The sequence below is a fragment of the Suncus etruscus genome, chromosome 1 (genome assembly GCF_024139225.1).
Source record: "Suncus etruscus isolate mSunEtr1 chromosome 1, mSunEtr1.pri.cur, whole genome shotgun sequence".
NCBI classification, from domain to species: Eukaryota; Metazoa; Chordata; class Mammalia; order Eulipotyphla; family Soricidae; genus Suncus; species Suncus etruscus.
The window spans coordinates 84,032,400-84,056,298 of record NC_064848.1 but is presented as its reverse complement, the minus strand read 5'-3'; the positions used below and the strand labels follow the sequence as shown (position 1 = coordinate 84,056,298).

General features: G+C 35.3%; 1 protein-coding gene across 1 annotated transcript in view; it reads left to right on the top strand.

Moving 5' to 3' along the window:
* Window positions 1–23,899, top strand: part of SHOC1 (shortage in chiasmata 1) — a 114,796-nt gene that overhangs the window by 59,940 nt on the left and 30,957 nt on the right. Inside the window, exons 27-32 of the mRNA XM_049774727.1 lie at window positions 3,055–3,233; window positions 5,016–5,088; window positions 9,532–9,601; window positions 15,757–15,935; window positions 17,509–17,626; window positions 19,358–19,469. Coding sequence (XP_049630684.1) covers window positions 3,055–3,233; window positions 5,016–5,088; window positions 9,532–9,601; window positions 15,757–15,935; window positions 17,509–17,626; window positions 19,358–19,469 — 731 coding nt within the window. The remainder of the gene's footprint in view (window positions 1–3,054; window positions 3,234–5,015; window positions 5,089–9,531; window positions 9,602–15,756; window positions 15,936–17,508; window positions 17,627–19,357; window positions 19,470–23,899) is intronic.

The following is a 23,899-nucleotide window of genomic DNA, read 5'->3' as shown; positions in this document are numbered from 1 at the left end:
TTGGTTTTTTGTTTTTTGTTTGTTTGTTTTTGGGCCACACCCAGTGACGCTCAAAGATTACTCCTGGCTATGCACTCAGAAATCGTTCCTGGCAAAAAAAAAAAAAAAAATAAAAAAATAAATCGTTCCTGGCTTGGAGGACCATATGGGACGCTGCAGGATTGAACTGAGGTCAGTCCTAGGCTAGCAGGCACAAGGCTGATGCCTTACAGCTTGCGTCACTGCTTTGGCCCCACATCAGGATTTCTGAGTGTTGCTCTAACCCCTATCAAATAAATAAATTTTTAAAATTATCTTTATGAACTATGGTCAATTAGATTAAAATTACAGTCTTAGTAGCCTTAAGCAGACTTGATTATCTAAATATCAACCTTTACTTTTATTTTTTTTTCAACCTTTACTTTTAAAAAGTGTAGGGCACTTGTTTTGTACATGTTCAATGCAGGTTTGGTCGCCAGAATATTATATGGTTTCTGGATCCCTGCCAGGAATAAGTACTGAACACCAAAACAAACAAACAAAATTCTTCAGCTATTTTTATTTATTTATTTTATTTTTAGCTATTTTTATTTTGATAATTTTATCTCCCTACCATTCTTTAATCTCTCCTTGTCCTATATTTATTATTTATTAATGTTTTTTCTATTGAAATACTGTACTCTAACATATTATATATATATATATATTTTTTTAGGTACTGCCTTTTAGTGTAAGATTTGACATTTTGCTTTATGTGCTTCAGGTCCTTATTGAATATAATTTGAGGTGTCTTTTTTTTTTTTTTTTTTTTGGTTTTTGGGCCACACCCGGTAACGCTCAGGGGTTACTCCTGGCTATGCGCTCAGAAGTTGCTCCTGGCTTGGGGGACCATATGGGACACCGGGGGATCGAACCGCGGTCCGTCCAAGGCTAGCGAAGGCAAGGCAGGCACCTTACCTTTAGCGCCACCGCCCGGCCCCGTTGATTTGAGGTGTCTTTTTTTTTTTGTTGTTGTTGAATATAATTTGAACTCTTGCTAAATTAAAATCGGAGAGATAGTACAGTGAGAAAAGCATTTGCTTTGCACACAAAAAACCTGGGTTCAGTCCCTACATCTCATAAGGTTCCTTGAACTCCAACAAGAGTGATCTCTGAGTTCAGAGCCAGGAGTAAGCATTGATCATAGCTGGGTATGCCCCCCCCCAAACAACAACAACAAAAAAGCAAACAAAAGAAATACAACAAAATTAGAAGTTGTGAAACCTTTTTTTGGGGGGGTTGCTTTGGGGGGGTCACAACCTGTGGCGCTCAGGAGTTACTCCTGGCTCTGCACTCAGAAGTCTCTCCTGACAGGCTCTGGGGACCATATGGGATGCCAGGAATTGAATCAGTCACTCCCAGGATGGCCGCATACAAGGCAAATGCCCTACCGCTGTGCTATCTCTCCGGCCCCTTAGAAGTTGTAAACCTTTTTTAAAAAAGTTTTTAGTTGGACATATAAATTAGGTTTTATATTAAGTAATCAAAATTAAAATATTTTGAATGTATTGAAAATGCTTGTATTAGGGGGACTGGAGCGAGATAGCACAATAGGTAGGGCATTTGCCTTGCATGTAGTCAACCCAGGTTAGATCCTAGCCATCCAATGTGGTGTCTGAACTTTCCAGGAGCAATTTCTGAATGCAGAGCCAGGAGTAACCTGTGAGCACCACTGGTGTGTTCCCAAAACAAAACAAACAAAAAAGTTTATATTGAAGCCAATTTAATGTCTTACTACATTACTCTTGACTTTTAAAAATATTCCTTATTGCAGAATTATTTGAACTTAATAATAATATATTTAAAATATTTTATAATTTCATTTATAGAATTCATTTAATTTAATCCTAAACTTTATAGTGAAATAATTATCCTTTGATCACTGATTTAGATATCATCTCTTACCTATGTCCCAACAAAAATTGTTGCTTCTCTAATTCAAGGTTTTAATAAGTATTAGCAATTATGATAATTAAACCACAATTTAATGCCTCTCAAGATTGTGAGTTATAGTAATTGACTACTATTATTTAGTTTTATTTCATTAAAAATTATAACTAAGTTATAATCACCTTTAGAAAGTACCAGAGGGTACTTTTTCATTTTTTCCCCTAGTATTTCAGCTAGATTAAATTATTTCATGTCCCTCCCCAAACAACAAAAGATTTGGGGCTAGAGCCCCATTTTACAGTATATGGAGCTAGTATAAAGGTGCATTGTTACATTTTATTCTATTTAGTTCTTTTTGGCTTTTATAAAAGATTATCTATCCACAGCTATACTGATTTTAAGCATAATAATAATAAGACATTTTGTCTGTTTCTAGAATATCTTATTTCCCAGGGCTGTTTATATAGAGTGCAATTTTGACTTATTGTTTCTCCATATTAATCAAAATTTTGAATTAAAGAAATAATGTATGGGAGATTATTTGATAGATATTCATGTTAAGGATGCTATAATTTATGCTAGGACTAAGGGGACCATTGAGAGTTATATTCCAAGACAGATTTGTTTTTGCTCTTTTATGAAATGCATTTACTAAATCAAACTTTGGCATTATTACTACTTGACTTCCTTGAGAAAAACTATAAAGTAAATTCTTGTGGTACCGGGTGGTAACTCAAGCAGTAGAATACATATTTCAATTTCTCACAAACATAAGGCCCCAAATTTGAGTTCTAGCTCCACATCATCCCTTGAGCAGCATTGACTAGTTGTGGTCCTTGTGACCCCACACTTTGCCCAGTGACTGCCTATTAAAAGCATTAACTAATTTACTGTTGAAACCAAGTTCTTTAAGAGTAAAGATTAAATTACATTTGAAGATTATGTCCATCTTTAAAAAGAGACAGTGATATAAATTTTTTAGTTTCACTCAAGGTTAAGGTTTTATTAGTTGACACCTTTGGTTGAAATCAAAAAAAGTTTCAAGGAAAATTTCACTGTCTATTTCCTTTTGGAATTTTACCATAAAGTTTCTCAAAGAACAGAAACAAATGCTTTTTACATTTAAAAAAATTTTGTTTTTAACAGGATATTTGTCAAATGCAAAAGATATCTACCAAAGCATTTTAGGCTCTTACTTAGATAATGTATGGAGACAGCTGACGATTGTACAGTTTATTAAAGAAAAAAGCCCTGAAAGCAACCATAAACTACAAGAATTGCAATGTCACCTACTAAATTGGATGCAAAGCAAAGAGCAAATTAAGGTTAAGTACTAAAATAAAGAAGATGAAAATAAACTTTAAATAAGAATTAGATGTAAGATAAGTACTTGCATGACTAAGTTATGAAACTCAGGTTTCATAAATAAACCTGGGTTTCTTAAAATCATGAGTAGCAACCTCACATGGAACTATATAAGTGAATGTTGGGGTCTTCAAATTTTTATTTTAAAATAAAAATTTTTATTATCAGTAAATGTTTTATTTTGTACCTATTTTATATAGTCACATAAAATTTTCTCAAGTAAAAAGGGATTGCAAGTGGCAAAAGTTAAAAAGCTCTGACCTATATGATTTGACCCATCACAATTTTTCCCCTAAGTTAAATATCACAAAATGAAACTCAGAAAAAGGATGATTTGTATCATAATTTGTATCTTGAATTTTTTTCAGGAAGTATCTTGAATTTTTAAATTTTAATTTTTATTTGTTTGGGGTTTTTTTTGGTAAATTTTAATTTTTATTAAGCAATTTTCTTTCTTTCTTTTTTTTATTTTTTTTGGGCCACACCTGGCGTTGCTCAGGGGTTACTCCTGGCTGTCTGCTCAGAAATAGCTCCTGGCAGGCACGGGGGACCCTATGGGACACCGGGATTCGAACCAATCACCTTTGGTCCTGGATCAGATGCTTGCAAGGCAAATGCCGCTGTGCTATCTCTCCGGGCCCTATTAAGCAATTTTCTATGTATTGATTGTTCAATTACCTGAAAAGCTCATGAGCACATTCCCATATATACAGTGGTAAACTATGATTTTTGAGATTAAGCTAGGATCTCATATGATTATATCATAAAAGTACTTAGGTTATTATGCCTTCGGTTCTATTGGAAATTGGAGTGGGTGTTAGGTCACACCAGGTGATACTAAGGAGTTAATACTAGCTCAGCACTCAAGAACTGATCTTGGTGGTGCTCTGGGGACTGAATGCTGAATGCTGATGATTGAGTCAGAGTCAACAGTGAGCAAAGCAGTGCCTTACCCCCAGTACTATGACTATGGCCCTCTATTGGAAATTTTGCCTTCCCTACCTCAAGCATCTAAAGGTCAAATTAATAAAAATATAATAAGGGGCCGGAGAGATAGCACAGCAGTAGGGCATTTGCCTTGCATGCAGCCAACACAGAATGGACCCTGGTTAGATTCATGGCAACCCATATGGTACCATGAGCCTGCCAGGAGCAATTTCTGAGTGCAGAACCAGGAGTAACGCCTGAGCACCTCTAGGTGTGGCTCAAAATACAAAAAATTAAAATTAAAAAAATATATGAATATATAAAATCAGGGCCCAGAGAGATAGCACATTGGTGTTTGCCGATCCAGGACCAAAGGTGGTTGGTTCGAATCCCGGTGTCCCATATGATCCCCCGGAGCTATTTCTGAGCAGACAGCAAGGAGTAACCCCTGAGCACCGCCGGGTGCGGCCCAAAAACCAATATATATATATATATATATATATATATATATATATATATATATATATATATATATATTTTTTTTTTTTTTTGAATAGGATTACTTAATTGGGAAAAGTGGAAAAATATTCAGAATGCCTTACCCCAAAATTTTCTTTATTTATATTTGATCTGATAAGAATTTATTCTTGAGTTTAAGCATATATTTTATACTTTCTAAAAGTAAAAAGATTTTTCATTTTATAATCTTATTGTCACTTATTTCATGTAGCAAAGTAAATTCGCTATTTTAGTCACTATAGCAAACTAAGAAAAAGAATAATCATATTACATATGAGATTGTTATTTTTGATTAGGTGCTGATTATAATAAGGATGGAATCAGATAGTGAGAAAGATTTACTCATTAAAACCCTTAAAAAAATGAAAGGTAGGAAATATATTTACATTATATATACAATATAATATATAATAATGTATATATTATGCTGCAGTATGTTATATATGTAAGTATATAATGAATTTAGTAAAGTTATATGTATCTGTATACTTTTGTGATTAAAATAAAATTATAATTATTCATTCACATCCTTTTTTTATTTCCAGTCTCTTAGTTGTTAAATACATTCAGAACATTATGAAAATATTTTATTTAGTTTTACAAATAAACTAAAGATCATAAAGATTATGATATTAAATTTGATAGATACTAACTGCAGGAATCAAAATTAAAAACGTGATATTCTTGTACCATTCTTTGTACCATTTTGCAACACCCAGTAACTTCCTGAATGCCTCACTATCCAGGAAGAATGGTGCATGCGATTTATGGTATTCTCTTCAATTATTATACTGCTATCTTATATACCTAGTGCTAATTTATGTGTCTTGAATGGGAACATTTCATTCAACATGCTCACCTAAGTTTCATTGACTGCCACAACAAAAATGATACTCATTCCTTGGCCAGGGCACTTGACAATGTGACAGTACAAAACTGTTCTACCTCTGGGTATAAATTCTGATACATTATTCTCTATCTGCAACTTCTCTATCTCTTTCATGGTTTTCAGGATTTTAGAGATCTACAATTTATCTATCCTTTTTGTAGTGCCAAGTATTGAACCCAGGATCTCACCTCACATATGGAAGGAATATACTGTACTCTAAACTATACCCACACCTCAACACTCTTCTAGTTTCACTTGCTTCTTCTTCCAGATTTAGTGATTTGAACATTCCTGTAATTTTTTTGTTCTCATTTTACATTTAGATGTCAACTCATATAACCTCTGTATTCTGCATACATAATTTTTGTGCTTTATTGGAGAAGATAATTTAGATTGGCACCACTACAAACTAAATATAAACTAAACATAAACTAAAATATTGTTTATGTTTTCTGAATTTAAGTCTAATATTTCCAACCGTATTTCTATATATTCTTAGTTCCCATTCCTATTCTCCTAATGGCTCTTTAGAAGAGAATTATGCCTTCTATAGTTCATTAGCCAATTCTAAAATCTACACAGTATCCTTCTATTCAATAAAATTACCTTTACTTCTTCTGTTGTATTATCTTCTCTTCCTTTCTTTATCGAGGAGGTAAAACGTCTTTCCTCAAAAATAGTCTTTTAGGAACTGAAGAGATAGTACAGGGGGTTAAATGCTTGTATTGCACACAGCCAACCTGAATTCAGTCCTCAATATCACACATGGTCCCTCAAGCCACATCAGAAGTTATTCTTGAGGAGAGTTATTCCTGAGGGTAGTCAAGAGTAAACTGAGTACTACTGGGTGTACTCCCCAGACCAAAAAACAGTCTTTTGCTTATGCTATGGATTCCATCTTTTTCTGCTGTCTCAAACAGTTATTTCCTTAACTTACTTTCTTCTCTAATGACTCAGTGTCTGGGAAAATAAAATATCACCCAAAGTGATAGTTCAATGAATAGGGCACTTGACACCCAGGTTTAATCCTGGACACCACCACATATGGTTGCCCTAATTCTGCCAGGAGTGATGTCTGAGTGCAAAGCCAGGAGCTGAGCATCCTCAGGTGTAGAACAAAATGAAAACAAACAAACAAAAAAAAAACCTTTTGCTATTAAGCTTCCCTCTATAAACTTTTACCATCTCCCTAAATTTTATAAATCATTTACCGTCTCTCTAAATTCAAATTTCTTTGAAAAATTAGTTAAATTGGGGTCAGAGAGACAAAGAGAGAGTACGTGCTGGCTTTGGGTTGACCTGGTTTAATTCCCAGTTCTACGTGTGATCCCTGAGCACTGCCAGAATAATGTCTGCACATATGACAGTAGTAAGCCCTGAATACCACCAGGTGTGGGGGAGGGGAGTTAGGCCATTTGTTCACATTTGCCATATTGGGTATTAGAATCTATTCTCAAGTCTGTTTTCCTTACCAAAATGTCAGCTTCTGGAGAATTAGGACCAACCCTATGTATCCTCAGCACCCATGAAATTCCTGAAGGCACTTAATAAAGTATCAAACAAATCAGTGAGCCAATGTGTGCTTCCCTCTTATTTAGTATAGAATGAAACTAATGAAAAGCACTAAATTGAAATACAAATAAACAATGTAAACAAATACCAGCTTATCAGTATAGTTTGTAAAGATAAATTATCATAATGATTTTTAAATAGAAACTTATAAGGTACAATGCCTAGAGTCAGAATTTGCAAACTTAGATATTATTATTTCTTTTTGTTTGTTTGTTTGTTTTTTGTTTTGTTTTTGGGTCACACCCGGCAGCGCTCAGGAGTTACTCTTGGCTCTATGCTCAGAAATCGCCCCTGGCAGGCTCAGGGACTCGAACCACTGACCTTCATGCAAGGCAAACGCCTTACCTCCATGCTATCTATCCGGGCCCTATTATTTCTTTTAGTTTTTCAGTCTTAGGAAGATCAACTTATACTCACAAAAGTAATGAGATTCTATGAGTATCAAAATATTATAGCAATAGTTAACAATTGTGGGGTTAATAATAATGGCACAGTTATCTGCGATCATTATTCATTAAGGAAGTGTTAATTTAAGAAAGTATTAATTAAGAAAAATTAATTAAGAAAGTGCTGAGTCATGTTAACACTGTAAAACAAAAGGATTTGGGTAACTGAAGGAATAATTCTATTAAGAACCTAGAGAAATATTTTTCCCTAAAGAGTAAAATATCAGGGACCGGAGAGATTGCATAGAGGTAAGGTGTTTGCCTTTCATTCAGAAGGACAGTGGTTCGAATCCCGGCATCCCATATGGTCCCCCATGCCTGCCAGGGGCAATTTCTGAGTATAGAGCCAGGAGTAACCCCTGAGCGCTGCTGGGGTGACCCAAAACCAAAACCAAAAAAAAAAAGTAAAATATCAATTTAATAAAGCATCTTTTTCTTTCATAGTTAACAAAATTATTTGACATATTTTTAGTGAAAATTTTACTTATTTAGACTTAGTGCTGAACAACCCTAATTTTTATGGTTTCTGGAGTTATATCATTATTACTCTTCTTTTATTTCAAGGAGATCTACTGACACAAAAATATTATCTTTAAAACCTGAAATAAATGCTTTTATTCTTTCTCTGGTTGACAATTACTCATTGTCTCTTCAGGTTAAATCTTTTTTTTTTCTGTCAAGTTAGAAAATTAAAAATGTGGTTCCATGTGGTTTTATTTATATAGATTTACAAGATCCTACTAATGCATTGAATAAGTAATATGCTCTGGAATCACATCTACTACAAATAAGTAAGAATACTATGTTTTGAGATGAGGGTTGGGCCACACTCAGCTGTTCTCAGGACTTCTGTTAGATCTGTGTTCAGGTATCACTCTGCTGGAATCACTAGACCACATGTAGTGCTAGAAATCTATCTGAAGTTAGCCACAAGCAAGTCAAGTGCTTTGCCCCTGTACTATCTCTCTTGCCTCATAGGATATTATATTTTAAATAATATGAATGATCTAATAAATATAAAAAAGAATACTTCTACTTTCTTATTGTTATCGAAACTAATATTACAGCAAATGAAATAAAGATGAAATTTTCAAGCATTTACTGTTATTATTATAGAAAGTCTTTGTGAACTTTTTAGTTGACCAAAGTACACTAATAAAGCATAGAATTTATTTTAGGTAAAATCATTGACTCCTGAAAATTATGTCTGAATTTTTTAAATTGTAAACTATAATTAAGATGAGTAAATCTAAGGAACAGATAGTGATACTTGTGCTGCCAGTAGAAAAGGGGAAAAAAGCATTACTACTACACTGAAATGCAGCTTCTTTCTGTTTAATTATGCACTTAAATTTTGGGCTGGAGGGAAGAGGTAATACACCATGATTCTTAGAAAAATAAAAGTGGAACCGGAGAGATAGCATGGAGGTAAGGCATTTGCTTTGCATGCAGAAGGACGGTGGTTCGAATCCCAGCGTCCCATATGGTTCCTGAGCCTGCCAGGAGCAATTTCTGATCATAGAGCCAGGAGGAAACCCTGAGCGCTGCCAGGTGTGACCCAAAAACCAAAACAAAAAAAGAAAAAGAAAAGTAACTACACTGAGCTGGTCAGTGTTTAATTTAGTTGCCTTGAATTTAAGCTTTCGGTTCTATATTTTTTCTATTTTACAGAATAAATTCAGAATTTCCAGACAACATGTACACACAAGAGAAATATCTGTGATTTAGACTTTGTGATATTCTAGACTTGGAAAACCAGTTCAGCAAATTGTATTTTAAACATTTAATATGTTCACAGACCTTATTTTATTTTTAAGGTAGTGAAATATATGACAAAAACTAAAAATATACATATGATCAAAGCCCTGAAAGAAACCTTTTGTATTACCCCTTTTTATTCCACAGGTTTTTACTTGACTGTCTTGCATCTGAATGAAAGGAAAAGTTTTTTGGAATCTGGAGATGTTTTAAAAGGGTAAAAATGTATTTCTTCATCTATGGGGACAAGCACATTTCTTCTAGAATTTAACTTTTACAAATGTGTAAAATGTAAAATCTGAAATCTGTATACTCGAAACTATATAGTGTTATAAGCCAATATTACTTTTTAATTAATATGTTTTTATTAAAATAATATTGTATTAGATTATATTGTTTGATATATGCATCTTTATATATGCTTATAAATATTAACAAAAATCAATACATTTTTAAATGTTTAGGATTTAAATTCTAGCATAAATCTTATTTTCCGTATTTTTATTGAGATATCATAGTTTATAACAGTTTCCATATTACTGGTTTACTTTGTGATGCGACTTCACCACCCCCACCACCAGTCAGTCACCCTCTGCTACTGTTCCATTGCTTCTTCCTTCGTCCCCATATGAACTTTGAAGTAGGGAATAATTGATTCTTTTTTATTCAAGACTAAAAGGAAAAATTACATACCAAGGTGGAGGTGTCTTGGAGATCCATACCCAAAAAGGGGTCTGTCACTTTAAGAGAAAGGGTTCTATGGGGAGGGGGGTGAGGAGGAGGCGCTGGAGGTAAGGTGTCTGCTAGCCAAGGAAGGACCGCGAATTGATCCCATATGGTCCCTCCCAAGCCAGGGTTAATTTCTGAGCGCTTAGCCAAGAGTAACTCCTGAGCATCAAACGGGTGTGGCCTGAAAAACAAAAACAAAAAACAAAAAAAAATAGAAAAAGAAAAAAAATAAAGAAAGGGTTCTATCAATTAGAAACTCCAGTGACAAATTGAGAAGCAGTTGCTGTGGGCACATAAGAATCCTTGCTGGAATACTGTGGGGATGGAGAGTAATTATTGGTGGGGAGTTATTGTTTGGAGTGATATTAGCGGTGGTATTGAGGGCTGGCTGGGCTTTCTGAAGGGCATTGTTGTAAAACCCTCACCTCCCTTCCTACTTGTTTTGCCCTGTTAAGTCCTTTATAGAAAAACCTCTGTTTGGCTGGAGTCCTTCCTGAGTGACTACAGGAGGAAGGTCTGTTTGTTTCAGTGGTTATTGATAATTTAGAGTTCTGGGGGCAGTTTAGTAAAAACAGTAAATTGACATTAGACCTAACTTCCAACAATTCTTAGTATATTCTTAGTAAATACTTGGGGGAAGTGATTTTCCTAACTCAGAGACATACAATAGCATTGAAGACAGCCAGTGATAACTTTTTTTTTTTTTTGCCACACCCTGTGACGCTCAGGGGTTACTCCTGGCTATGCGCTCAGAAGTTGCTCCTGGCTTCTTGGGGGACCATATGGGACGCCGGGGGATCGAACCGCGGTCCGTCCTAGGCTAGTGCAGGCAAGGCAGGCACCTTACCTCCAGCGCCACCGCCCAGCCCCCAGTGATAACTTTTCTGCCTTTTTTTTTTTTTTTGACCAAGCTTTTCACATTCCTTTTTTTTTTTTTTTTTTTTTTGGTTTTGTATTTTGATTTTTGGGCCACACCCAGTGACACTCTGGGCTTACTCTTGGCTATGCGCTCAGAAATCGCTCCTGGCTTGGGGGGAACCACGGTCCATCCCTAGCACAACACCCCTCTGGCCCCATTTTTCACATTCTTGTATAATTTAATTTTTTTTTGCAGTTTGTTATACACACATACACAGAATTTTTGTACATATGCTCCTGAATTTCATGTGTACAATTTTTAGTAGTATATCTATATGTTCACTATTAATTTTAAATTGATAAAGTAAAATAATACTATTAGTAAGAAGATATTTCTATTAAAATTTCTATTAAAATTAAACTTTTTTGAATATAATCATTGGATTTTTCTAAAGCTATATTTAAAGCTTAAGTATTATTTTTTTTTTGTTTATTTTGTTTTTCGGGCTACACCTGTTTGATGCTCAGGGGTTACTCCCGGCTAAGCGCTCAGAAATCGCCCCTGGCTTGGGGGGACCATATGGACCAGCCAGGGGAATCGAACCGCATTCCTTCCTTGGCTAGCGCTTGCAAGGCAGACACCTTACCTCTAGCGTCACCTCGCCGGCCCCAAGCTTAAGTATTATTAAAACTTAAATAAAATATATATTCAACTATCATGACAATGAAAATATCACACAAAAAGTCAGTGTTATTGTTCTAATAGTATTGTTCTAATATTAACAGTTTATGCATACTCTTAAATATTCTAGCATCATTTAACAATGTTCATATGTATAAGTACATAATTTGTCACATTTACATATACACATATTTGTGTATGTCTCTTAGATCTCAAGAGACAAATATTTGTCACAGAGGGCCAGGATCATCCTGATCATAGATCAGGAAATAGATCATGTCTACAGTTAGTGTCCACATCAGACAACCAAAGGGCAACTATTATTTGAGAAAAGCTGAATTGTCTTAAACAATAGAATATAGAAGATGACACTGAAGTAACTGCTGAAACAAAGAGATTTGGAAACAGCAATTTCTTTGTTGCCTTTGGACTACTCCTGTTGGTGCTCAGGGATTACTCCCAGTATAGTGCTGTACGGTCTGACCTAATGGCATTTGGGCATCCATGTAGTACACTGCATTGATCCCAGGTCTCCTGCACACAAAACAATGTGCTTTATTCTCTTGCACTTTTTATAGGAATCATTCAATATTCCTCTCAGAATTGGTTTAGATGCAGTGAAGTCATCAGTTCCTGTTTGAGAATATTTTTTTTATCTCTGCCTTGAATCTGAATGACAACCTAATGGCAGGATAAAAGTCTCTAGTTTGAAGATTTGTTTTATTCAGTACTTTTAATATATCATTTAATTTTCTTCTTGCTTGTAGGGTCTTCTGTGAAAGATTTGATGTGGATTTCATGTTGTTTCTTGTATTTTGTACTTGAGGATTTGTTTCTCTCTTACATGTTAAGTAATCTGTCTCCCTTCAGTTCTTGCTATTTTGGTTAGAGTTTATTTTGATGTTGTATTGTGAGTTTATTTTGTTTGGCACTTTGGGCCTCTGAAGCTGTGCCCAGGTCTCCCTCATCAGACTGGGGAATTTTTTTGCTCTGATCTCTTCCACTAGCTGTTATTACCCTTTCTCTCATCCTTCTCCTTCTAGTATTATAGTGACTCAGAGATGAATCCTGTTGCTATTGTGCATTAGATGTATTATATTTCCTTTCTTTTTATTTTCCATCTCCTTTCTATTGCTTCTTTCTTTTGACGTTGTCTTCTAGTTCCAAGCACACTAACTCAGTTTTCAGCTTCCTGTATTCTGTTACTGTACCATATTCTTTCAATTCTAGTTAAATGAATCCTTTAATATTTTGTATCAATTTTTCTCTGATCTGAGTGAGTTTCTCATTTAATTATTGCATTATTTCAGTTACCCTTAATGAGACAGTTGTTCTGAGGTCATTCCTAGGCAGCATTGAGCATTTTGATAAACTTGAAAACATACTTTGACTTCTGTCCCCTCTGTTAAAGACACTGAATTCCTTAATTCTTGGTTGGTTTTTGTATTTTAGGGTGGGCACACCCTGTGGCACTCAGGGGTTACTCCTGACTCTGCACTCAGAAATCTCCCCTGGCAAGCTTGGGGACCATATGGGATGCCAGGATTCAAACCCACATTCGCGTGCAAGGCAAATGCCCTACCGCTGAGCTATTGCTCCAGCTCTTTTTTCACTAGTCTTAATGTTTCGAGGATACTAGGGTTGGAATTTCTAATTCCAGATGTTCTGAAGTTATTGTTATATCAGTATATCAATATATCATCATATTATATACTATATATAGGTTTTATTTATCTATGGCTGCTATCATCACTGCTTTATGAGGACTTTTTTGGCAGAGGAGGTGGGGATCAGAGGGTGGGGTGGGGGACAGAGGTTGGTTGCAATTTCTATTGGTGAAGATTTTGAGGCTAGGTCAACCCTGAAACCTGGTGGGTTCACTGTAGGTTTGAGCGTGTCCTGTGGGTGGAGAAGAAAGGGCCAGATGGCTTGGGGTGTATATAGAGGCTTTTAGAGATAAAAAAAGATAAGGTATGGAGGCTTCTAGTCCTGGGCCCTCCAAGGAATCCACTCTGGGTTCGAAAAGACCCTGGTGTTATGAACCAGGTCATCGTCAACCAAAGTAGTGAGCCAGAGGATCTGGAGTGTGGATTTGAGCCTGGAGGATGAGTTAGTAGAATATCTGGATGTAGTTATGGGCCTATAGAGATGATCAATAAAAGCTATTTTTTTATTTGAAAAATAGTTTATATAGACAAGTTATATGATTCGTTGCCTCATATATTACATGTTAGTGTTCAAAATTTTACTTCATTTTAATATCTACAGATTATGATTAGTAGTAATTAGAAACTGCCTATTCAGATTTAATCTTTTTGTTTCATTTTTGAGTCACACCCAATGTTGCTCATGGCTTATTCCTGGCTCTGCTATAAAAAATCACTCCTGATGGTGCTCAGGGGACCATGGGATGCTGGGGATAAAATCTGGATTGGACATTTGCCAACCATTCTTACCCACAATACTGTCTCTCCAACTCCAAACTTAGTCTTATTTTCATAATACATTTTTTGCTCAACATTATTTTTATATTGTCTGTCTTTTGATTTATCTTTTTCCTAAAATTCACCTTGTAGATATCTCAGAAAGATCCTGCTAATAATGAATTTTTACACTGGTTGTTATTAAAATTTTTGATTTGGGGATTGATAATACAAAAGGTAGCATATTTCTCTTTTACATGACCAACCAAGTTTGATTTTCATACCATATAAGGTCCACTGAGTATTGTCAGGAGTGATCCATGAGCACAGAGCTAGGAGTAGCATCCCTGTAACATAAATGTTAACATCCCTAAATATGGTTAGATGTGGCCCCCACTACCCTAAAAGAGTTTTCATTTTTGGCTTATTTTATGTAGAGATTATTTCTAATTTTGCGGTCCAAATAGTGAGAAGTTGGAAGTCAAATGGAAGTTTGTAAAGTTATACATAAATAGCATCTAATTTCTGGGTTGACAAATAGAAACCATCATTAGGTATATAAAATTTGAAGATAAAAAAGATAACTTAAGGGCCCAGAGAGATAGCACAGCGACGTTTGCCTTGCAAGCAACTGATCCAGGACCAAAGGTGATTGGTTCGAATCCCGGTGTTTTACATGGTCCCCCGTGCCTGCCAGGAGCTATTTCTGAGCAGACAGCCAGGAGTAACCCCTGAGCACCGCTGGGTGTGACCCAAAAACAAAAAACAAAACAAAACAAAAAGATAACTTAAAATTTAAATAATCAATTTTAAATATTCAATTTTCTCTGTTAAAAATTAAATATATTTTTATTGCTAAATTATCTATGGATCCCATTGAGAAAACTGTAATTATATTTCAAAGTTGTCATATTATATCACTATATAGATTCTCAAAGGTTAAAATCTCATATTTGTAAAAAAAAAAAAAGAGACTGATTTCTCCTGAAAATCTTTCTATTATTGACATAGAGTTAAGAAATGAATTTAAGGGGCCTGAACGGTGGCGCATCAGTATGGTGTTTGCCTTGCATGCGGCTGACCTAGGACCGACCTCGGTTCGATTCTCTGGTGTCCCATATTGTTCCCCAAACCAGAAGAGATTTCTGAGCACATAGCCAGGAGTAACCCCTAAGCATCACCGGGTGTGGCCTAAAACCAAACCAAACCAAACCAAACAAAACAAAAAAAGAATTGAATTGAACGAAATGATGTGAAAAGTTTTTTTTTTCTTTTTGTTTTTGGGCCACACCTGTTGGTGCTCAAAGGTTATTTCCTGGCACAGTGCTCAGGAATCACTCCTGATGGGCTATGGGGGACCAAAAGTAATGCCAGAACCTGGTTCTGTCACATGCAAGACAAGCACCAAATCCATTATATTATCATTGTGACCTTAGGATGTAAAATTATTTTATATTTTGCTTTTAAAAAAAGTTTTACTATCAGGAAAAAAAAAAATATATATATGTATATATGTATATATATACATATAAGAGATTACTATATTTGGAGAACAAAATAGTAAAAAATACAATATGCCATTTTAAGATAATTATGCATGATTTAATAGTGGAATAGCAAAAAAATTTTATAATTACACAAGTACTTTCTTGGCTTTTTTTTTTTTTTCTTCTTCTTCAGTACCAGTTCCTGTGTAGTTGTACATAGTCAATACATTGGAGCAGATTTCCCCTGGAGTAATTTCTCATTCGTGATAGAATATGATTATGTAGAAAATTCTTGTTGGACTAAGCATTGCAAAAAATTGAATATTCCTTACACAGCCTTTAAAGTGATTGTTCCAGACACTGTATTAAAGAGTAAGGATATAAACTAAATTTCTTTTTTTCTCTGTTAAAAAAATTTATTTTTATTCTGTTCTGATTTAAAGAAAGAGAACAAAGTATTAAAAGACTAGTTTAAGCTCTAATCTCACCACTATTTGTGTGACATTGATAATATCGTTTTAATTCAGACCTCATATTTCTTATTTGTAAATTAAACTTTGCTTATTATGTTTTTTATTCCATTAGCCTTCAGGCTATTTTACATAAACAGCACAATTTTATTACAATTCTATCTAACCTTAAACTATTTTCTAAGGCAATAGTAATTGTTAATTGAATTATAGGAAAAATGTAATCATACATTGATTTAGAACAATTTTAATATGTAACACTACAAATAATAAAATAGTTTAAAACTACTTCATAAATCAGTTTGTTTCTTTGTGTTTTCAGTAGCAGTTTATATGACTAATGCTGAAATTCCCAGATTTATTAATTTAAAAGTTCATGCAGTATATTTATAGATGAATCTCTTTCAATTCTTGCCAGAAGTTACTTTCTTACTATTTCAAGTATGAGTAAGGAGTTGGAATTCTGAGATATCCCAGCAAAATTTTAAAAGTATTGTCTCTATAATTATTAACTTAGAAAAAAGAAACTTTGATTTTTAGAATCGGTGGCATTTGGTTGGTGGGCCACACCTGAATGTGCTCAGGGGTAGCTCCTACCAAGGTGCTTTTAAGATTGCTCGAGGCAGTGCTTTAGAGACTGTAGTGTCAGAAATTAAACCTGGGCCTCCATATGCAAAGCATAAGCATGAGCCCTTTGAGCTATTTCCCTAGCTCTTTTGTGACTATATTTTGGTAAACTGCCAATTTTTAGAAATTTTCCATTTCTGGGGCCGGAGAGATAGCATGGAGGTAAGGCGTTTGCCTCTCATGCAGGAGGTCATCGGTTCGAATCCCGGCGTCCCATATATGGTCCTCCCGTGCCTGCCAGGAGCAATTTCTGAGCCTGGAGCCAGGAATAACCCCTGAGCACTGCCGGGTGTGACCCAAAAACCACAAAAAAAAAAAAAAAAAAAAAAAAAAAAAAGAAATTTTCCATTTCTCTATTAAGGTATTTATTCTTTTCCTATTGCTCTGTATTATTCCCTCTGTATTATTTTGCAACAATTTAAATTTTATATAAATCAGTACATACTTACACAACAAATATTCAATACTTAAATAAGTAAACTTTAATAATAAGTTAGAGCATTATCCTATATTTCCATTTTTTTTCCATTTTTCATTTTTAATGAGTGTACACTTGTGAGTATAGATAAGCAAATGCATGCAAAAATATCTGGAGATATGTACTAAACTTGCTTTTTCAATATAATATTTATCTATAGTAGATAGATAAGCTTTAGTATTTATCTCTCTAGGTAGTGGATAACATGGTTTTCATTCATTCTTGAAACCTTGTTCAGATTTCTGATTTTTACAGAGAATATTGTTTCTATTTTTCTTGTTGAACTTATACCTATTATTTTCGTTTATTTTAAAAAGTGACACCTGGAGATGAGAAAAAATCAAATATTTATAAATTTTCTCTTACTTAGGAAGCACCTTATTGGATAGATTTGGTGGTTTCCTTTTGGAAATTCAGATTCCATATGTGTTTTATGCTTCTGAAGGGCTTCTTAATTGTCCAGAAATACTTCAATTGCTAGAATCCAGGTAAGTGCTTTATCTTAATTCAAATTTTGTATAAAAACATCTCTCTGTATATTTAATTTTTTAAATTTTTACAAGTTTTTTGCATTTTTATTGCAGTGACATAGTGACTATATTTTTTTTCAAATGTTTTTCTAAAACTTTTCCAGCCATTTTGCAGGTTTTTTTTATTATTTTATTGTGGCTAACGTAAATTAAAATTTTTTCATAGTAATATTTAAGGCACATAGTGATAATGAATGAGGGACATTCAAACAACCAGTGTTGTCCTCCCTCCACCCCTGTTCCCATGCTAGTGGACCCTATTTGTACAGCTTGTTGTAGATTGGGTATCAGTTCTGTTGTCTTTGACTTTGGGTTTGGTGTTCATGTCTGATCATTTTTTTTATTTCCACTAAATGTTCATACAACTGTCTGGTCCTGGTATTATCCAATTTCCCCCTCAAATTATGAGGTTGAACAAGATGATTCCAGTAATGTGGTTCTGTTGAAGATATAAGAAAAGAAAAGGGAAAAGAAAAAAATAAGAGAAGTTCATTTAGGTGTTATAAATATCAATTTAGAAGAAAGGGGAAACAGAGAAGAAAAAGGTAACAAAACAAAACAAAAACAAAAAACACAAAAAATCAGTAGCAACAAATATACAAAAAAAAGAAAAAACAAAAAAGCAAAACCAGCAACTATGAAAAACAAACAAAAAACAAAAAAACTAAAATAAGACAAAGCAAAAAAAAAACCCAAACCAAATCAAAAACAAACAAACAAAAAAACAAATAAGCAACTACTTAAAAAGATTTATGTTTTTCTCCTCTTCCTTCTCCTCCTCCTCTTCTTCCTCCACCACCACCACCACCACCACCACCACCACCACCACCACCATCATTATCATCGGGGAAATTAGAAAGGTAATCCCTTGGCCTAAGAGATACAGGGTTCCTCTGCCCTTGAAGCATACAGCCATGGGAACAACTACAGGCTTCATACACGCTCATTTTCACACCCCAGGGTCTTTTTATGGTGCCAGGAAACTTTCTGCTCAGTTGTAAATGATAACATCAGGCCTCTGTAGCTGGAGATTTTGGTATTTACGTAGGTTATAGGATGAAAGCTAAGAGACAGTTTTTCTTTACGGTTCTAGAAGGAAGTTCTGTTCCATCACTGTTGTTGTAATCAGTCTTCTGCAATTAGTGGTCTTGGTTTTTGCTCAGATCCTAGGACAAAGCCTGGGATAGAGTCTTTCAGTATGGTTCCACAAGCTCTGCTCAGTCACAGTTGTCAAAGTCATACCTCTGGAATTAGAGATCTTGGTTTTTGTACGAATCCTAAGCCGAGGCCTAAGCTGGGATCTTTCTCAGCGGTCCCACGATAGGTTCTGCTCAGTCCATGTTTGCCAAAGTCAGTCTTCTGTAGTTAGGGGTTTTGGTGTTTGCATAGAGCAATTGATTTCATCATACCATTCATTAGGTGATGAGATAGGGTAACTCTTTTAGATCAAGTTGTTGCCGTTTCCTCATGTCAGGATATCATATCAAAACTGGTGCAAGTTGGTACCAGAGTGGTATTAGGCATTTCCTCCTCCTCCTCTTCCTGGTTTGATTCCCAGCACTAAAAAATGGTCATTTGAGCTCACCATCCCTGAGCACAGAACCAGGAGTAAGTTGAGCACAGTCCTTTCAGCCCCCCAAAACCTCTTTTTCATTTTATTCTTTTACTTACAAAGATTATATTTTACAGTTATAATATCACCCTTGTGGAAAGATGCTGCAACAACTCATTAAAACTCTTTGGAAGCACAGAGCATTATATAATAATGACAATTGATGAACAAACTACCATAATTTTGCAGGTAAACTATATAGTAAAAATATCAAATATAGTTAGTATATATACCTTATGTATAGCTTAACTATAATATATTAATGATTCTTTCAAAAATCTGCAAGTGAACCACAGGCGCTAAAATAATTATTGTGTAAAATGATTATTACTAAGCTTCATTGATGATCTTATTATTTTAGCATACTTTAAGAAGATAACATTACCCAACTACAAACATGTTTGTAATCATGGTATTAAATAAATATATTAATTTAAAAAAGGGGCCAGAGAGATTGGATGGAGGTAAGGCACTTGCCTTGTATGCAGAAGGTCGGTGGTTCAAATCGCATACCTAAATTAAAAAATGTAGAAAAGGCCAGAGCGATAGCACAGTGGTAGGGCATTTGCCCTGCACGCAGCTGATCCAGGACAGATGGTGGTTTGAATCCAGGCATCCCATATGGTCCCTTGTGCCTGCCAGGAGTGATTTCTGAGCGCAGAGACAGGAGTAATCCCTGAACGCTGCCAGACATGACCCCCAAAAACCCAAACAAACAAAAATGTAGAAAATATTATGAAAGGTAAAGCAAAGTAAATATAGATGCTTGGGTGCTATAAATATATGCATAAAATAATTATAGTTGAAAAATTAAATCCAATTCTATCCACTATATCTTATTAAAATATACTTATCTATGATGACAATATCCTGTAAGATATGAATAAGTATTATTTGTAAGTAACTCAGCTTTTTAGATGAGAAAGACATTCTCTTAAAAATTCCATCTATGATGGGAGAGGATGGCTAGGCTCCTGTCCTGTCAAAACCTAACCAGCTGCACCCACAACCCACAATTGCCACTCCACCAAATGGCCCAGCTTCACCACTTAACCACTGATCTCTGCAGAGATGCCAAACCAACCAAAACTTCAACTATGCTGGTATTTGGGCTGACATCACAAGGACCTGTCAGAGTATATGTAACCTCTCTTGCACTCTGTAATTTCAGAAGGCCTGACAGCCGAAACCATGCCCTGAGAGTTTGGAAGTTCTGGACTGTCTGACAACTCTAAATTTTTCAAAAATGTCATTCCAATAAAGATAATAATTTAAACACAAACATGTATTTGAAGCCATGTAATGTTCAGAAACCATACAAATATCATAAAGATCAACTAGCAACAACTAGTTTAGTAGTAAACCTGACAATGACTTAATGACCTCATTACAATATATAATAGTTTTTACACATTTTCTTTTTGCTGTAGTTTTTAAAAATAATGTAAACAAGCAAAGATAAATAAAAATTAAAATACACAAAAAATCCATGTAGTTTGGAATTTAATAAGTAGGGAGCAGAAACCAGGTTTTAAAATTTTTTGGCACCATAATTCATAATACTGGGGTTTTGTTGTTTTTGGTTTTGGGGCAACACTTGGTGGCACCCAGAGGTTACTTCTGGCTCTGCACTCAGAAATTGCTCCTGGCAGGCTCGGGTGACCATATGGGATGCCAGGAATCAAAACAGGCCACATTCATGGCAAATGCCCTAGTGCTGTGCTATTTCTGTCCCATCATAATACTGTTAAAAGTAGGATTTCATGCATAGAACATTCCAGCACCATACTTTCCACTAGTGTACACCATTTTTCCACCTTCCCTATATTCACCATTCTCCCCATTATGGTAAGCTTCCTACTGAAAACTAGCTCTCAGAGAAGCAAGACTTAATAGTATGGAATGCAAATTAATGGAAAATTAATGGTTATGACTTGATGACCAAATGTTAAAATATAAGTTGTATGAAACCACACAGCTCTGTTAGACATCCATTATTAAAAGTTATTTTGAGACCTTCTGCTTGCTGCTCTACCATCTTAAGTGAGGCCTGTCTCCAGCTGACATCTCTGAGCAAAATAATGATCACATGCAAAATAATGATCTCAGTCTCCTTCCTAACACCAAAAGTCAAATCAAAATGAATTAATGACCTTAAGCCAAAGTCAACAACAATAGAATCAGGAGATTCAGACCTGAATCCATAGGGCAGGAAAACATAGGAAGAACTTCATCTCATTGAAGCTAGAGGTTTCTTAAAAGATGAAATTTCGTTGACCAGTCAAGTGGAAACAAATAGACAAATGGGACTACAATAAATTAGGAAGATTCTGCATGTCAAAGGAAGTTATGAACAGAACACAAAGGCAGTCCACAGACTGGGAGAAATTATTTTATCACCACTTATCCAATAAAGATTTATAAAGACATATAAAGCACTGGTAGAACTTTGCAAGATAAAAACATCAATTCCCAACAAAACAGAGATGAAATAAAGTTCTTCAAAGAAGAATACAAATGGCCAGAAGGCATATGAAAGCAGACAGAGATGCCACGCACACACAAAAAAGAGAGAACTACAGACCAATATCCCTTATGAGCACAGATGGAAAGAACCTCAAAACAAACAGGATCCAACATCTCATCAAGAAGGTTCAAGTAAAAAAAAAAAAAGAAGGTTCAAGTAGGATTAAACTATAACCAAGTAGAATTAATTCCAGAGATGCAAGGATGGTTTAACATATACAAGTCAATCAATGTAATACATCATATCTACAAAAGAAAAAAAACGTGATCATATCAATAGATGCAGAGAAAACAATAAGGTCCAACAACACATTCATGATAAAAACTCTCAAAATGGAAATGAAAGGAACTTTACACAAACCTATGGCAAATATGAAGAAAAATCAAAAACCTTTCCTCTAAATTCTGGCAAAGCAAAGCTTCCTCCTCTCACCACTCCTATTCAACATAGTACTGGAAGTACTCACCTTAAGAAAAAGATAATCGGGGCCGGGCGGTGGCGCTAAAGGTAAGGTGCGCCTGCCTTGCTTGCGCTAGCCTTGGACGGACCGCGGTTCGATCCCCCGGTGTCCCATATGGTCCCCCAAGCCAGGAGCAACTTCTGAGCGCATAGCCAGGAGTAACCCCTGAGCGTTACCGGGTGTGGCCCAAAAACCAAAAAAAAAAAAAAAAAAAAAAAAAAAGAAAAAGAAAAAGAAAAAGATAATCGGGGCCAGGAAGGTGATGCTAGAGGTAAGATGTCTGCCTTGCAAGTGCTAGCGTAGGACGGACCGCGGTTCGATCCCCCGGCGTCCCATATGGTCCCCGCAAGCCAGGGGCAATTTCTGAGCACATATCCAGAAGTAACCCCTGAGTGTCAAATGGGTGTGACCCAAAAACCAAAAAAAAAAATCAAGGACATTCAGATAAGAATGGAAGAAGTCAAGATACCACTATCTGAAGATGTCATAATACTATATTTAGAAATTTCTAAAGACTCTACTAAAAAGCTTCTAGAAACAAAATTATATAGCAAAGTGGCAGGCTACAAAATTAACATGCAAAAATCAATGGCTTTCTTCTACACAAAAAATTACGAGAAAAAATCCAATCCTATTCACAATAATGCCACAGAAACTCAAATACCTTGTAGTCAAGTCAACTAAAGAGGTGAAGGACATACTCAAAGAAAATTACAAAACACTGCTTCAAAAAATAAAAGAGGATTCAAGGAAATGAAGGCATATGCACCCTGTTCATGAATTGGGAGGATTGATATCATTAAAATGGCAACAATCCCAAAGCCATTGTACAAATTTTTAATTATCTTTATTTAAACACCGTGATTACAAATATGATTGTAGTTGTATGACTAGTATGATTACAGTCATGTAAAGAACACCCCCCCTTTACCAGTGCAAGATTCCCACCACCAATTTCCCAGATCTCCCTCCTCCCCAACCCACCCACACCTGTACTCATTCACATTGTTATGATAGTTTTCAGTGTAGTTATTTCTCTAACTGCACTTATCACTCTATGTGGTGAGCTTCATGTCATGAGCTGCACCTACCAGCCCTCATCTCTCTTGTCTCTGAGATACTGTTAAAATGTCTTTCATTTTTCTTAAAACCCATAGATGAGTGAAACCATTCTGCATCTTTCTCTCTCCCTCTGTCTTACTTCACTCAGGATAATAGGTTTCATATACATCCATGTATAGGAAAATTTCATGACTTCATCTCTCCTGATGGCTGCATAGTATTCCATTGTGTATATGTACCACTGTTTCTTTAGCCACTCATCTGTTGAAGGGCATCTTGGTTGTTTCCAGAGTCTGGCTATTGTAAATAACACTGCAATGAATATTGGTGTGAGGAAGGGATTTTTATATTGTATTTTTGTGTTCCTCAGGTATATTCCTAGGAGTGGTATAGCTGGATCATATGGGAGCTCAATTTCCATTTTGTGGAAGAATCTCCATATAGCTTTCCATAAAGGTTGGACTAGACAGCATTCCCACCAGCAGTGAAAAAGAGTTCCTTTCTCTCCACATCCCTGCCAGCACTGCTTGTTTTCCTTCTTTGTGATGTGTGCCAATTTCAGTGACATGA